We start from the raw sequence: 18067 nt of genomic DNA, 5'->3' as shown, positions 1-18067 counted from the left end.
ATAGCTAATTCCCCATCCTCAGGTAGGTACCCAGGTGCCTTGGTAAGTAGGTCCTGAGGAGGGAGGTGGTTAAGTTTCGGCTGGGTTGGTGGTGTCTTGGTGAGCTGATTCTATCTGATCCGAAAATCCGGTCGTTACAGGGCTCTAACGTGATTTCATTTAAAGAGTCACCTCACGTTTCATGATGACAAACTTTTTTTGAAAGATAATGTAAGGATGCTGAGTTTTGAAAAGTGTCCTTTAATAGACTTTTTAAAGTGTCTACACTAGGTTAGCTATTATGAAAATGTATTCTTGGAAAGTACTTATTTTAATCATATATACAAAATTATTGTGTGGCAGCCTATCTTTTAATGTTACAATTTTAAAATAATGTTTTAAATATTTTCAGAGCTTTCTGTTACTTGTTGGGACCTCACACCATCATAAATACATGTGTCAGTATGCTGCACTGTGCCAAGTTGAGTTCAGTTCTGTGACTCTTGCCTCACAAAAAGACGTCTGCAGTGACTGCATTACCCAATTAATGTTTCATAGCTGAAAGAGTGCATTTCCAAACAATTAATTTAATTTGCACTTATTTTTTTGTTTAAGGTTTCATTTAAGAGCACGTGCAGTTGTTATATGCAGTTGCAGTGAATGTGAAAAAGCAACAAAATACTTACACAATATTTTGTTGTTTTTTGCCATGTTCTTTACATCACAACCACAGGATTTGTGAACACCATTGCTGACATGACCAGTAAGTTAATGTAATACAAACATTAGATAAATCACATAGAGCCGGTATTTTTGTCTGTTAATAACACATACTTTATATAGAAAATGTTAGAAGGAAACACTTTAAAATGTGTTCTACTGCTGCCCTAATTACCTCTGAATGATAACTAAAGTACAGAAAGACAGAAAAACCATGTTAAGAATGAATGCAAGTGTCCAGGCCTTTGCCGAATCTTAACATGTGAACAGTTGTCAGGCTTTCGCTGTGAAAGGTGGCAGTCCTGTCCTCAGCCGCTTCGTGTAAATCAAGGCGGCCTGGAAGCAAAAACACACAAAGAAAGCCTCACTTTTAGGCCATCATTATTCACAAGTACTTAGTGAAGCATTTGCGCCCCCCCTGGGAATGCCTCCACGGACCCCCAGGGGGGCGCGCCCCACAGTTGGAAGACCTCTGCTCTAAGAAGTATCATCAGCCATGGGCAGAGTGCACATCCTAGATAACATGTGACAAACAGTAAACAGTAATGTGTAGATTTGTATTGCTGTACACTCTGTTGTCAGGCTTTACCAATATAGTAGTGTATTGAGACTTTCAGATTCACGTTTGACATACATTGCTTGACTGTAATGAATGCTATCACTGTGTATTACGTAGCCTCACTGCTGATCCTCCCTCCATTCTAGCACATTCACATGTGCACTTCACGATAGCAACACCTTCAATAATACCGCACACCATTGACATGCGTGTCTGCGCATATTCACAAGCTTGACAACGAAATGTGATGTTGGCCATTCAATGTTTTCGAACAGCATCTCATTAGCAACAGTTGCCGCCCTCCCGGTACGTGCTACATTAATGTAAATTGCGCATTCTGCGATGTCAAAACTGCAAAAGAAACACACATAAGTACAGTTCCTGGCCAGGCAGGAACTGAACAACGCCCAGATCCCCAGAACAATTATTCACACCCCTACGCTGGCAAGGCGTACACAAGCACAGCCCACTTTGCATACGTATAAATAGGATAACGACAACGCCACATGTCCCAGTTCTTCCACACTGCCTCAGGTGATATGGCCACATCCACCCTGCATAACACAATGCGCAAAAAAAAAGGGATCCATGAGGTGTAAACCATCCTGGCAATCAACACTGGCTCTAAATTGTGAACCCTACTGCCAGTCATGTTTCGAAAGGGATCCTTGAGGTGTACACCATCCTGCAATCAACACTGCAACTAAATTGTGAACACTGCTACCTGTAGTATTTGCACACACAACAATGACAGAAGGTGAGCAGTGGGGTCTGGGTGCACAGCGGCTCCAATTGAGCACAGTGCTGCGGGAGGGGTGGGCTGCATTAACCTGAGTGCGCAGGTCCAAACAAGCGAAGTTGCCCTGGGTAATGATGTGATCCTTGACCTCATTCAGTCACATCTCTGTCTCATTTTAAAGTCCTGCTTGACCGTACTGTAGGCCTGAGCCAGCGGACACTGCTACCCTACAGACACGTGTTGAGCGCAGTGCTGCAGTAGGGGTGGGATGCATCAGCCTGAGTGCGCAGGTGCGAACAAGCGATGTGGCCGTGCGTAATGATGTGATCTCTGACCTCATTCAGTCACATGTTTGTCTCACTTTAAGGACCTGCTGGACCGTACTGTAGGCCTCAGCCAGTGGGCAGCGCTGCCCTTCAGACATGTGGCCTCGGCTTTTAGGGTACTGTAGTGAGCTCATGACTAAGTGCACATGCACACAGGCTTCTGCCACTGCATTACACGCGTACATTATGCTTCTAGCATGCGCTCTGTTCCTTTGTCTGTGAACGTTGGTATAACTTAATTTTTAATTATCATATTATTATTATTCTCGTGCACTCCAACTCCTCTTTGAACCACGATTACCACGAATAGTTTGTAGATCGTACTTTAAAAACGAAGGATGCACTCAACTGGTGTTTTCTATTAGGCTTGAAATAAACCTTCATTTACCTCCACACATTTTCACCATTAAATTATTTCTCACTTTTCAGATACTGAATTAATTGACCCAAAATGGGCAGAGCGGGTGTCCACCCCGTAATGATGCCCTGGGCATTCTGACACCTTCCATCGTGGTATCAAGACACTGTCCCCACCCTGAAACCTGCTCTCCCACCCTACAAAAGTACCCCGGACTCTGAGCTTGCACCAACAAGTCGTTGGACACACCGATGGTGACAGGTAATCAGTGAAGCCTCAGTGTGCAGGACATACAATTGAGCACAGTGCAGGGGAAGGTGCTGGGATACAGCACCCTCTGTGCACAGGTGAGGGCAAGCGATGTTCCCGTAGCTAATAATGTGTTCTCTGGCCTCATTCCTATATTTCATTTTAAGGACTTGCTGGACCACACTCTTTTTCGTGGACCCCAGCGTCCTAGACAAACAGGTGATGGGAGGTAAACATTGAGGGTTGGGTGCGTAGGCCGAAGCTCTGCCTCCTCCTCCTTCTGTTCTTTTGACTCTCCCTCCCCTTCTCCCTTCCACCAACTCCTTCTCCCTCCCATTCTCACTATCTTCCTTTCATTCTGACTACCTTTATTTTCCTCTTCCACATGGCACACATATTTATGTTACATTTTTGTCTTGCAGGTTTTGTACGCTGCTTCCGGAGTAGTTCCACCCACGTATTTCATGTTATACTGTTGTTTGTTCTAATAAACTTGCTTTTCTATTTATTTGTGTTGTTTTAATAAATGGGTCATTTTTTTTTCCAATAAATAAGTGAGTGTATAGGTCTTCTTTTTCTGACAACACTTATATGTATTTTATTGTGAAAAGTTTCTGTTTATAGGAGGTTATGATGGAAAACGTGTAATTTTGCGGTGCACCTACCAAATATAAACCAACAAACTTTTACATAAATGAAGCCTGCGTAATTCTACAACTGTAAGGGTTCTATGCGTCTATCACTTTATAACACCATGAGTACTCGCCGTGTGATTACAGAACCAATAAGGCACTGCCTAGGACCACCAAGCCTTCAGGGACTGCTGGGGCCACCCTGCATATTTAAGTAAAGCCCCGGAGGGTGGCGATCACCGGACTTCATTTGGACTTGATGCCCCCCGAACAATTAGTAAACAATACCCGGGAAGGTGGCGATCCCCTAGGCTGCGAAACATCTCTGTGCCCTCTCGTGCCTAATTTACATGTGACATTAAGATCCCCAGTCCTACAGAGACCCCGCAATATAATAATAGGATGGGCCACGGAACATTACACACCAGGGGCCTCATTTAAATGAACGGGTGAGACCACGCTTCTCTTTTTTTCCTTAATTTTTACCATCTGGATCCGCTCTATTAAAGTGAAACAAGGTTTTTCTCCCCTCGCTTCAACTAGTCAAACAAGGATTTGCTATCACAGGGTGGAAGCGATGCACCCGCTCTCTAATAGCAAACATAAATGTCCCACGTTTGCACACCCCGGGACATTGTATGAGCTGTGCCTGGGAGGTCGCGTTCCCTAGGACCATGTTGCATTGGTTAGTATAAGCGCATACTAACACTACTTTACACACTTGTAGTACAGCAACCAGAGTGTAGTGAAGAGCCAGAGGAAGCACAAAATATAAATTCTACCAGAGCTCGGATGACATAGTTCAATGAGCCGACGACCCTGGGATGAATAGAAACAGCTAAATGAAGAAAACAGGTCTTCAGCACAACACAAGCAACTTTGAACTATTGGTGAGTGCTGCCTTCTTTTTACCTTCTCCCGCTCTTCGACAAAATTTATGTAGTGAAGAGGCAGACAGCAGTAGATCCGATAAGTAGATTTATTGCAGGAAAGCAAGACACCTTAAACACCCACCAACAGGAGCAAACAGCAAGGCAACTCCTCAAGGTTCCCCTCATGACAGCCATACATTCTAACATTACATACTTACATTCTAGTAGAATTACATACTAACATTCTTCTAAGACTTACATTGGAATACTACACAAAACACATGACTTTACAGTAATGAACTCATGCTTTCATCCAAAGGTCTTGAGACCGGTACAGGTGAGTAGTTCGCTTTCCACTCCCTGTGTTGTATAAACGCAAACTAACACTACTTCCACAGGTATACTACAGCGCCCAGAGCACATCACTTTACAGCAATTTTTTTTTTTTTTTTTTTTGTATGTTCTTATATAGCGCTCGACTACCCGGAGGCATCTCGGCGCTTGCCTTGGGAACCCGTCCTGGCTTTTCCCTGTGAGATAGCCCAAGGTGAAAGCCAGGCATCCCGCCGCAGGGGGCCGTTGTGGAGATTAAGCAAGCTTAATGCCCAGAGTTGCAGAGTGTGAACCCATGATGAGGTCAGGCACCAAAGCGAGAATTATCGAGTCCGTGGACATTTGAGCTCAAGACCCTGCCGCGTCGGGAATTGAACCCTGGTCCCGGGTCTGACCTCTGCTTCAGGGTCTGCCTGCTCTAACCAGTGAGCCACACTTCTCCACTCCACAGCAATGAGCTCACGATTTAGGCTTATGGTTTAATCTCGCAGTCTTCAGACTAGTAGTAGGAGAAAGTAGTCCGCTACCCACTCCCTATATACTATAAGCGCATACTAACACTACTTACACAGTTATACTACAGCGGCTAGTATCCTACAGCGCCCAGAGCCCATCACTTTACAGTAATCAGATCATTTGGATCACCAGCTTCCGGTATAGTATAAACACACGGTAGCGGTCACTAATTCGCTTCCCACTCCCTGTATGGTATGAACGCCTACTAACACTATTCGCACATGTATACTGCAGCGCCCAGAGCCCATCCCTTTACAGCAATCACCTCGGTTTGATCCCCAAGTCTTCACACCAGTAGGCGTGAGTACTTCGCTTCCCGCTTCCAGTATAGTATAAACGCACGATAGCGGTCAGTAGCTCGCTTCCCACACCCTGTATGGTATAAATGCCTAATAACACTACTTGCAAACGTATGCTACAAAGACCAAAGCACATCACTTTACAGCAATGAGCTCACGGTTTAGGCTCTCGGTTTCATACCTGTGTGTAGCAGCATATCATCTCAGCCCCATGTCACTCTGAGCAACACCACACTTTCAGACCGGTAGGAGTGACTACTTTGCTTCGCACTCCCCACAGAGGTTACAGTGCTCCTACCCTCCTTTCCTACTTTTTTTCCCTCTTTTTTCCCCTTACTCGCTTCAACTAAATCACAAAATGGCGGCCAACACTTCCTAGTTTCAACCGCTCGCAGCGTTCGCAACCAATAAGCAGCAAGCTTGTGCTTGTAACGCCTCAACCAATTAGATGGCAGAATTCCCAAACATCGATATCTGTAAATTTCAATATTTTTCCAAAACTACTGAATGGATTTACACCAAATAAACAAAAGTGTGCTTTCTAGACCAAGACCCTTTTCCCTGCCAAATTTGGGGTAATTCCGTTCACCCATCCGATCTGTAGCCTTGTCTAAAGTTTCCCATGGAAATTAACATGGAGAAAATATGTTTTGGGACCCCCTTTTATCTCGGCCCCCCATTTACCAATCACCCCCTAACTTCCAACATAGGAGCTGATATCAATAAAGGATTAGTTTTGAAAATTTCATGAAGATTCATAAAATGACGCCAAAGTTATAAGTAAAACAAAAAATGCGCTTCCTATGGAAACTTGGTCCTAACTATACCTACCTATATATATATATATATATATACGGAGTGAGCAATGGAGACGAGAAGAAGGCGCAAGTGGGGGAGCGAGTTCGGCGCTGGAGGCGTATGAATCCTTGGTGGGGACTGGAGCTCCTGCACTAAAAAGCACATCCTCACCCTAGTACAATCACTCCTAAGATGGAGCTGGACACAGCAAAAGGCACTGACCTAAGAATGCGGTGGTTTTGTGGGACCGTATCATTGCCTCTTAGGTTTGGTTACACCGGACACACGAAAATTCAAGCTTCATTTTGAATCACTGCTGTAAGTCCCTTTTCCTTTGTATTTCGGTATTTGATCCAAAACTGTGAGCTGTCTCCGAATGCAGAGTATGTTTCAAACGGAGAGAAAGGAACTGTTAAGAAATCGGCAGGATTTGGAAGTCAGCGATGGTATCTGAAGCAAGAATGTGTAAACTGCTTAAAAGCGTGACTTTGGTTTTAAAAGGAAGGATATTAATGGTGATGCCTTCAGATGCAGTTGGAGGACTCGTAACAATCCAGTCCGGGTTTTCATTTGCAACATAATAGAGCATGTTGGGAATTGACTTTCAATAGTACAAAATAAGAGGGCATAACGTTGAATAACATAGTCTGTAAAAATAACCATGAAGCAAATTTCGTTTTTGCAGGGTTTACATTGTTGTGGCTTTGTTTAAACATATTTTGGTTATGTCTTCTGTGGGAAAACGAACTACATTATTTCCCATGCCTGTAGCGAACCAATCACTGTGGAGTGAAGTGCATCTTCGATTTTAATGAACTGTAAACCTTTAAAAAAGGCACCAATATGGCGCAACTCAGGTTGATGAAGGCAGCTTGACTGCCGAAACGCGTCCCTGTTCGTGTAAATGCTGTAACCAAGAAAATTAAAACGGAAAGAACCCCCACAACAACGTGTGCTGGCTCCTCAGTGTAATTTAGTTGGGGAATATATATATATATATATATATATATATATATATATATATATATATATATATATATATATATATATATATATATATATATATATATATATATATATATATATATATATATATATATATATATATATCGTGCCTGCTGGGACTTGGAGTCCGTTAGATTCGACACGGGCTGCTATTGGTGTGCTGACTGCATCAGGGGGAGGGGATTCAGGTGCCTGCAGGTATTTTCACACAGGAGGAGCTAATCAGGGAGAGGCTAATCACAGTGAAAGGCGCTGAGGAAGGCTACACGCCGAAATGCATTCGCCGCCGCTGGGACATCTGAAATAAACGGCTTACCTGCTCCCAAATCCCTTGTGGCCTCTGATCTTTTTTCGGAAGGATTTCACGCAGCATATACTGCGCTAGCCAGATGCGCAGAACAGAAGGCCCTGCAGCACTCAGTGACTCTGGATCAAACTGGCACCACGCTGCTCGCAGCACTATTCTTAATCGAGGGATCGATAATTCCAGAGTCCGCCATGAATCACAGGCTGGAGGAAGCAGACTGAGATATTTTATCTCGAGGGGGCCTGTAGTCTCTCATTTGACTGCCCCTGCTCGTCATCTAACCTGGGAGGATTGGTTTCAGCAGTTATGGAGCCTGAGACGAACATCTAGTTTTTACCAGAGATTCCACCAAAATAGCCTAAGCGTGCACCAAATGTAGAAACACATCCGTCACTTAAGAAAAACAACTTGCAAATGAGAAGAGAACATATAAAGAGTTTAAAACACATGTACCATGCGTAGGTCAAGGAAGGTTCTATTTGTGATATCCAATTTACTCATACACCTATTTATATTGATTAGAATGTCAAAAATCTCACCTCTCTATTGTTTGCCAGGTCCAATTACAGGATGATGCAGTTGTTTTTCAGAACACCATGGACTACAACATGGGAATTGATACACAGTTGAGGGTTGGAGTTAGTTACACCAAGCTGAGCTCGGACCAAATGAAAGAGATAAGCAAACTCCTTAAGAGAATGACGATAATGGTTTCAATCAGGGTTATTTGTCTGAATCGGATTATGACTTCCTCAAACTATAAAGCAGCCACGTTTTCCAAGGATTTATACTCTCCCTAAGGTTCACAAAAATGGTGAGCACCCACCGGGTCACCCCATAGTATCTGGATGTGGATCCATACTGGGACCGCTATGTAAATACATGGATTTCTTCGTCAAACCCTGCACAGTGCCCACCAAAGCGTATCTAAGAGACACTATGCAAATGATTAGATTGGTTGACAAATTGGCCTTTAACCCAATGCAACAACAATTGGAATAAATGGACCTTGTGTCCTTATATACCAGTATCCCACAAAGGCCATCCCTTGAAATAATTAGGACAGTTCTTAATAGCAGACCACAACCTGTTAAAGTTCCCACGTAATTCATTTTGAATTTACTTGAAGTAGCTAAAATGAAAAACTTTTTTAGTTTTTCTGGAGGATTATTTCCTTCAAACTCAAGGTGTTTCTCTGGGTGCAAGTTTTGCACCAAACCTTGCGATACTACATATGAATTAAGTATGGGCCGAAAATTCGTTCTGCTCACGAAATTTGCCGATTTTCTGCAATTTCGCAATCCGCGAATCTAGCGAAACTGCAGAAAAATCCGCAAATCCGTGAGCGGGATGAATTTTCCATGAAGAAAGCACTTACAGGGTTACAGCAGGTGCCTAAGTTGAAGCTAATTTATTTGTAACCATTTAAAAAATGGTTACAAAGAAATTAACTTCAACTTGGGCACCTGCTGTAACCCTGTAAGTGCTTCCTGAGCAGCGCCTCCAGAGTTTGTTGCCTACTTGCAACTATTCTCTGACCCTCAAAGCAGGGTCAGAGAATAGTTACAAGTATGGCACGAGGCTACTGTCACAAAAATTAAACCTCAACAGGAAGCACTTAGAGATATAAATAACGCAGGTGCCTGAGTTGAAGCTCAAATTCAGTAACGTTTTAATCAGCCCAAAACATTAGTGAGCACGGTCAAGGCTGGGCAAGTGTGCTTTAACCCCGTCTCTGCCGTCGAAAATTAAATGTAATACTTCGGGGAGGTCTTTGCATCCATGAGTTTCTAGAGCATGATCCCCGTGTAGTTCCTGTGACAAGGAGGCTGCTTTCTCCTCTCCTGCTGCCCTGCTCCCTCTCTGACCTTATACACAAGAGGCATGTGACACGCATAGAAGCCCTGCACCACACACTTGCGGTATCAAACGTCTTCCCGCCCTTTCCCCACTATGATGGACAGTTTTGTCCATCATAGTGGCATCTTTGTGGATAACTATGCAGGGCAGGATTCATTCTGGCACGTGGCTCCTGTCACAAAAATTAAACCTCAACAGGAAGCACTTATAGAAGAAGCAGGTGCCCGAGTTGAGGCTTAAATTCAGTAACATTTTTTTAATCAGCCCAAAACATTAGAGAGCACGGTTGAGGCTGGGCAAGTGTGCTTTAACCCCGTCTCTGCCATTGAAAATTAAATGTAATACTTCGGGAGGTCTTTGCATTCATGAGTTTCTCGAGCGTGATCTCCGTGTAGTTCCTGTGACCAGGAGGCTGCTTTCTCCTCACCTGCTGCCCTGCTCGCTCTCTGACCTTATATACAAGAGGCATGTGACACGCATAGAAGCCCCGCACCACACACTAGCGGTATCAAACGTCTTCCTGCCCTTTCCCCACTATGATGGACAGTTTTGTCCATCATAATGGCATCTTCGTGGATAACTATGCAGGGCAGGATTCATTCTGGCATGAGGCTTCTGTCACAAAAATTAAACCTCAACAGGAAGCACTTACAGAAGAAGCAGGTGCCCGAGTTGAGGCTCAAATTCAGTAACGTTTTTTTTAATCAGCCCAAAACATTAGAGGGCACGGTTGAGTCTGGGCAAGTGTGCTTTAACCCCGTCTCTGCCGTCGAAAATTAAATGTAATACTTCAGGGAGGTCTTCGCATCCATGAGTTTCTTGAGCATGATCCCTGTGTAGTTCCTGTGACCAGGAGGCTGCTTTCTCCTCACCTGCTGCCCTGCTTGCTCTGCCCTTATACACAAGAGGCATGTGAACACGCATAGAAGCCCTGCACCACACACTAGCGGTATCAAACATCTTCCCGCCCTTTCCCAACTATGATGGACAACTCACTCAAGGGACCTCGGCGCCTTTTGGCGCGGTGGCAAAGTTACAGGTACACATGGTCAGTGGAGACAAATCTTCTGGCGCTTTACGCAGCTGCAGTGTAGGAAAAGCACTGTACATTTATCCAATGAGGTAGCACTTACTGATTAGCCAGTAGAAAGTACTCCAGTTGAGTAGATGGAAATCGCAAAACCATCCACGAGTTCGCGGGAAAATCCGTGAATTCGCGGACTTTTTTGCGATTTCGCGGACCGCAGATCCGCAAAATTCGCCCATACTTAATATGAATAACTATGAGAACTTTGCAAAGAATTTGAGAGGTGCACACAATGGAGTTAAGGGTACAAGAATTTCATAAATTTTGTGAGTCTTCTGTTCTTTTCTTTAATGGGCTCTTCTATTTTCTCTTTTTAAGATACACAGACACAGCCAACGCGTTTCATTCCCTTTAGTGCTTTGGGAATTTCATCAGGGTATTGAATAGGATCATCTTAATCCGATGTTCCAAAAGAGAATTGCACCTTCAATACCAGTGCAGTAAGAATGTTGTCAACAGTGTATCTCCTGTGTTCCTGAATAATATAGAAGTGTAGGCAAAAAATTGTTTCGGAGCGTTGCTCCACAGTCAAGCAGCAATGGAGTGTAGATAAAAAATGAAAGTTTGTCCTGGCCCGCGTTAGCGGGCAGTCCGTAGTGCCAAAGGATTTCAGAAGAAAGGGGGGTGTGCTTGCCTATAGACCAACATCCATGCGGGTTGCCAGATATTTAGTGCGATGCGGGACCTGTGATAAGGTCTCCGGCGCTTCCTGCTCCTCTGTGTGGGTTTCCGAAACTGCACTTGTAAGAATAGAAGACTCACAAAATGTATGAACTTCTTGTACCTTTGACTCCATTGTGTGCACCTCTCAAATTCTTTGCAAAAATCTCTATATAACGGGCATCCTTGGCAGCGGATGATGAGAGTGGTTGCACCACATGAATTTATGAAACAGAAGAAGTCGATGTGCTAAACCTTGGTCTACTGCTGTGTGCTTTGGTTTTTGGATAACTATGAGAACAGTTTCATTTTCAACGATGTCCATCCATACCAAAACCTTAGAACCTTTTGGAAATGGAACATAGAGAATGTCCTCCTAATCTGGACAGGTAATGAGATTGATCTCAAGGCATTCCGCTTATGGCTGAATGACAGGTCTCCAGAATTTACATTTGCAATCCAATATAGCCCCACTGTGATTGATTTCCTTGACATTTCTATTAAGGTAGGTAAATATCAACTCTCCTATTTAGGTAGAGCACAGAAAGAAACACGCTCCTACGCTATAGTAATCCCCACCCCAGAGGCCTTAGAGATAATTTTCCCTATGGGCAATTTCTCAGATTATGTAGAAATTGTTCCCGATAGGTGGACTATTTCAGGGAATCAGAGGATCTGCTACTCACATAATTGGAGAGAGGTTACTCCAAGAGTTCACTCAAAAAGGTGCGCAAGAGGGCCTGATTTAACCCCAGAGAAACCCTACTAGAACCTAAACCACGCACTGGTGATGCTATGGACAGAATGATTTGTGTCACCACTTACTGCAGATATGTCAGATGTGTTCGAAACTATTACTGGAGATTGATTTCAGATGAGCTCGAGATGAATGAACCATTGATGCACTCCTTTAAGAAGGGCAAAAACATCAGAGATCATGTAGTTTGTTCCTTTTTGAGAACCCCTACACGGCCTTTGACTTAATCTATGTGGAACTTACCTCAAATTGTGGGACGTTACAAATGTGGTCACTGCAAAGCCTGCAATCTCATGCTTGAGACCAAACATTTTAGTTACAAGGAACACACCTTTGAACTCAAGAGTCATACCAATTGTAATAGTATTGACGTAATTTATGCTATTCTTTGCCAGTGCTGATTACTTTACATTGGACAGACACATCAGAAAGTAAAAACAAGTATTCTGCAACACTGTACTCATGTGAGATGCAATGTTCCAGGGCCACCTCTAGTACAATATTTTCAAATAGTCAACCACCCAGTAGACAGCCTCAAATGGGTAGTCCTAGAAAAGGTTACACTTGGTCCAAGAGGTGGGGATACAGCAGACTTTTCAATATAGTTGAGGGCAATTGGATGCACATGACTTTAGACACTGTCCATCATGGGTTGAATGAACAGGAGAAGATCATAAGGCAGATACCTTTTCTCAATACAGGTTAAATATTCCATTGTTTTAATCTGATTTACTACTCATGGTTTTAATCAGCATGGCCTTACATTTTAGTATATCACCTAATTTACAGAAACTCTGCTACCCTGTTAACTTACTTAACTGACTCAACAGTGAATGACTCAACTGTTTATTAAGGTTAGCACAACACTCTAATGCCCCGGTCATGTTGTACTGGGAAGCGTTATTCATTTATGATGCATAGAACTGTACCTGTTGCATATAATATATTGTAATTCACAACTCATGTGAACTGTTATGAATTAATTTGTTGGGGTTTAATTCGGCACTACATGAACAACTCAAGATAAGTTAATTTACATTTTTTGTATCTAATTTTCTCTCACTGTAATGTAACACATTTAATGTATCATAAATCCTGACCTGTTTACTTTCCTGTGATGATGTAACTGTGTATTTATATGGTTGAATTAGTTTATTGTGATGAAATGTGTTACTTACCTGTAATTGCAGTTATCCAGTATTGGTGTCTTTCATAGATTCAGATGCCTGAATCATTCCCCATCGTCGGATTGGGGACTCCCATTCCGACGACGGGGAAGGATTCAGGCATGTGAATCTATGAAAGACACCCATAATACTGGATAAGAAATGCGTTACTTACCTGTAACTGCAGTTATCCAGTAGTGGTGTCTTTCATAGATTCACATGTCTGAATCATTCCCCGTCGTCGGAATGGGAGTCCCCATTCCGACGACGGGGAATGATTCAGGCATGTGAATCTATAAAAGACACCCATAATACTGGATAATTCGTATTATAGGCCATATTTTCCATTTACTGCTAATGCCAAGCATCTTCTGGTGACACACAGGCCCACGTCCAGGCAGTTAGCAGCTAGCATCAGTGCTCTGGACGTGAGCACAGCTGTGTGCTCGCTGACCTTTCTGTGTCAATTTCTAAAGTGATTTCATGATAAGAGGTAACCTTCACGACCGTAGCCCTGTTCGGTCTAGTATTCATTTTACTTTGATTAAGACATCAATTCTGTTATTTCCACTATACCCAAAAATTGACGATTCTTTTGTCTGCTTTGTCCAGTTTTTAGAACTTGATCAGATTTACTGTCTCCACAAATACTGCCATTCATGGCATCGTACTAAATGAACAAAGAAATGTTTTGGAAAACAGGGCTTCATCTACTTTGTAGCCAATTGATGTAAATACGGGGAATTTCACAGCCTTCCATACCTCGTTACAATCTATCCTTGATGCTGATGTGCAACTTTAGTTCAATTTCAGCACAATCACTGCCTCCTAGATCCAACAAGGACCATTGAGGATGTTTCTCATGTGTCATTGTTCTGACTAGGAGCTTACAGGCCCAACTTTTGAAGCCCCCCACTGTTTTTATTACAGAGGGTTTGAGGTGAGCCGCAGCGCCACTTTTTAAGTGCACCCATTCCATCTGTCACCCAGATATTAATCCATAGTATCTCCTTACCGATTTTGGAGGCTGCTCCTCCTTCTAACCCTTCTTACTAATTATTGGCCCTCCCACCCTTACTGGGGTCGAAACGTCGACTTTTCTCAAACACCAACCTGTACTTAAATTTCATCCACTTGCAGATAATGGAAATTCATATACTGTATCTTGTAACTGTGGATTATATTATATAACACATAATATATTGTTAGACAGATTTAATTTTCAATTTTAGTTAATATTGTAATTTATTGCACTTTTACCCTCATCGCCATCCTTTCACGAGCACTCCATTGAGCACTTGTTTTCCTTTACTTGTTTCAGAGCACCTGTCCTATACAAGGATGTTGTACAAAATGATTGTGGCATAATAAATATAATATAAATCGCAGAATTGAACTTCTTTTTTTGAATATCTATTTATTTAGGGTGCTAATGATTCCTCAATTTTAACCAATCCAGCTTGGAACTTCTCTCTTTTGTAACTTACCTGACCCAGGTCTGGTGGAATGTGTTGTATTGAATAAAGGTCTGATTCAGCGGCAAAATCCATTGTTTTTGCTGTCCCTTCCTGCTCCTTCTTAACATCGTCATCATTCTTGTTCAGATTAAGTCCAAGTGTCTGAAATAGAGAGTTAATAAATAATACCTGTGCTGCATACCTCAGACAGTTAGCACACTATATATACTATGCTACATGTTTGTTTAATTTCAGGTTTATACTACATGCTAAAGACAAGCCTTTGGAGACTGCTTCTCAAAGCCTTCTTTAAAAACTAAATGGATAAGTTACTTACCTGTAATTCTAGTTCTCTTCCAGGGGCAAATTAGATTTTTCTGAAGTGTTAGAGGATATCTTTTTGCCCTGACTTTCAGGGTTATGCAAAGAACAATTGACCTAACTGTCACCCCTGAGGCATAATGGGAAGCTAGGGGTCATTGCTACCTTAAAGGCACGGTGAGAGCTTTTGTTGTAAAAGATTTCATTTTGTATGCTATTGCTTTACAATGTAGGCTAAAAATGTCTACTTTATTTACAGTTTTACTCTTTATGAGTGCTTTACTCATTAAAAAACAGAGTTCAAGTGCTACTTGCCCTCTTGTGTTTTTATATATTGAAAAATATTTATTTATTTTTATTTGACTGATTTGTAGAGCGCATGGCTGCCCGTGAGCGTCCCAGCGCTAAGTGACAAGAACCTTCTGCGGTGGGGTCTCACGGGAATAGCCATGTTTTGAGTGCTCTACGGAATGAGAGCAAGTTGGGTTGGGCTCTGATATCTGGGAGAAGGGTGTTCCAGAGTTTGGATGAATTGTATGAGAACAATCGACCGCCCGAGCGAGCTTTCTTGATTCTAGGTATGGAGGCTAGGTTGCAGTTGGAGGAGCGGAGCGTTCTTGTGGTGGTATGGGGTGAAATGAGGTTTTGTAGTATTGGGGGGGCCTTACCGTGCAGAATTTTGTAGGTGGTGCAAAGAGCCTTGAACTTTATTCTTTCCTGGACGGGGAGCCAGTGTAGAGCAATTAGGGCTGGTTTGGCTGAGCAGCGGCGGTTGGTTCCTGTGAGAATGCGGGCTGCAGCGTTTTGTACTGTCTGAAGTTTGGATAGTACTTTTTTGGGGGCCCCCAGGTACAGGGCATTACCGTAGTCCAGGCGGGACAGCACAAGGCCATGAACTAGGAGTTTGCGGGAATGTGAAGGGAGTAGGGGTAAGATTTTTCTTGCTGACCGTAGGAGGCCGTGGCATGTTCCCGCCGTTTTCCTTGCTTGGGCCGAGAAATTAAGGCCTTCGTCTAGCCATATGCCCAGGCTCTTAATTTCATGTTTCGGGGCAGGACCCATGGCGGGTGGCCATAAGGAAGTGGGGTTGTAGAGAGATTTGTTGCCTAGAATCATTATCTCTGTTTTGTCGTTGTTCAATTTGAGGTGGGCAAGGTTCATCCACTTAGTTATTTCGGTAAGACAGGTTTGAAGGTTGGGAAGGGAGTGATCTTGCTGGCTTAGGGATACCACAAGTTGAGTGTCGTCGGCGTAGGTTAGAAGCTTGATCCCAAATGGGGCGACGACTTTCTCAAGGGGGGACATGTAGACATTAAAAAGGGTCGGGCTCAAGGAGGAGCCCTGAGGGACCCCACAGCTGATGGCCGTAGGCTTGGAAGTGAAGTTGCCATCTGCCACCTGGAAAGATTTATTCTCTAGGAAGGATTTGAGCCAGGTCAGAGCCGTTCCTGCAATACCAAGGTCCCTGAGCCTGTGGACCAGCGTAGAGTGGTTGACGGGGTCGAAGACAGCGCTTAGGTCCAGGAGGATCACTGCCACTGATCCTCCTGTGTCCATGATTTTCCTTGCCTCCTCGACCACTGCCAAAATTGCAGTTTCTGTGCTCTGGGCTGGCCTAAATCCTGTCTGGGAAGGTTCCAGCAGACCTTTGGTTTCAAGGTGGAAGGATAGGCTGTGGTTGACGTACTTCTCTGCTATTTTACTAATGCCGGGGAGCAGGGAGATCGGCCTGTAGTTGCCCAGTTCAAGTGGGTCCAGATGCGGTTTTTTAATCAGTGCGTTCACCATTGCTTTTTTCCAGCTCGGGGGGACGATGCCGCAGGCGAGTGAGCTGTTAATTAGTTTGATCAAATGGGGAAAAATGGTGGGTGCGACTAATTTTAGGATGTTGAGTGGTGCCGGGTCAGTAGGGCAACCACTCTTGATAGAGTTCAGTATCGGAAGGATGGTGTCTGTTGTCAGGGGAGTGAAATCCGACAGCTGGTCAGCTGTTGCTGCACGTGGGTGGGTGGGTGGATCGGCAGAGGAGGTGAGGTAAGTGCCCGGAGTGGGCGGAGGAAGGGAGTTGATGATGTTGTTGATTTTTTGATTGAAAAATTCTGCAAGTTCATTGCAGCGAGTGGCTGAGGGTTCGATCAGGGGGGGGGCTCCGGCACTTTAAGAAGTTTCTTGGCTATTTGAAATGTCTCCCGCGATGAGTTGGTAGAAGATCTTATTTTCTCCTCAAAGTAGTTAATTTGAGCAGTTTTAAGTGCTTTTTTGTATTTGAGGAGGTTTTTTCTATATTCAATTTTTTTTGCGTCATCAAAGTTTTTCCTCCAGTCTTTTTCTGATCTCTTACATGCTTTTTTCAGAAGCCGCATTTCACTAGTGAACCAGGGGGAGGAGGCTTTACCCCGTGGGTTGCTGGAGATTTTTTTGGGAAGTGTTTTGTCCAGAGTGTCTCCTATCCATATAGCAAATTCTGTGTCGGCGCAAATGGGGTTGGTATCAAGTTCAGGAGGGGAACATTCCAGCTGATGTTTCCAATTCTCTACATCTAGTTTGGACCAGGGTCGCGTGGGTTTGTTTGGTTGTGCAGTAGGGCGGGGAGTGGGAAGTAGCTGCCAATTTATTGGGACTAGGAAGTGATCGGTCCAAGGTACCGGGATAGGGTCAAGGACAGTGAGATCATTGATGTTGGAAAATATCGGATCTAATAAGTGTCCCAGTGAGTGGGTAGGAAGACGGCTAGGTAATTTTAGCTGGAGAGATTCGAGATCTGCTATCAGGTCAGTGGCTGATTTGGCTTCCTTTTTATCAAAATGGATATTCAGGTCACCTAGGATCAGACATTCGGGGTGGGTAGCGGCTAGTGTGAATGTATGTTCCGTGAGGTATTCACAGAATTGACCTCAGTAACAATAGTGCATGTATATTGGTTGTTCACTAGACCTAGTTGGATTCTCTGTGTTAAAGAATGCGTCGATGCGTTTCGGTGCAGAACAAAAGATGTTGTGGCACCTTCTTCAGGACTTCCGTTTTTGGGGTTATTCGCTTCAAAGCGTGGTGACTTGCACCCTCTCCC

At 43.6% G+C, this 18067-nt stretch overlaps 1 protein-coding gene across 1 annotated transcript in view; it reads right to left on the bottom strand.

Annotated features, from left to right (window-relative positions):
- LOC147703391 (uncharacterized) overlaps window positions 1-18067 on the bottom strand; it is a 9287842-nt gene that overhangs the window by 1787034 nt on the left and 7482741 nt on the right. The window contains exon 33 of the mRNA XM_086931832.1: window positions 14710-14841. Coding sequence (XP_086787958.1) covers window positions 14710-14841 — 132 coding nt within the window. The remainder of the gene's footprint in view (window positions 1-14709; window positions 14842-18067) is intronic.

This window comes from Lissotriton vulgaris, chromosome 7 (genome assembly GCF_964263255.1).
Source record: "Lissotriton vulgaris chromosome 7, aLisVul1.2, whole genome shotgun sequence".
Lineage (NCBI taxonomy): Eukaryota > Metazoa > Chordata > Amphibia > Caudata > Salamandridae > Lissotriton > Lissotriton vulgaris.
Note: the sequence above shows the minus strand (reverse complement) of the source record. Positions and strands in the feature narration are given on the sequence as shown.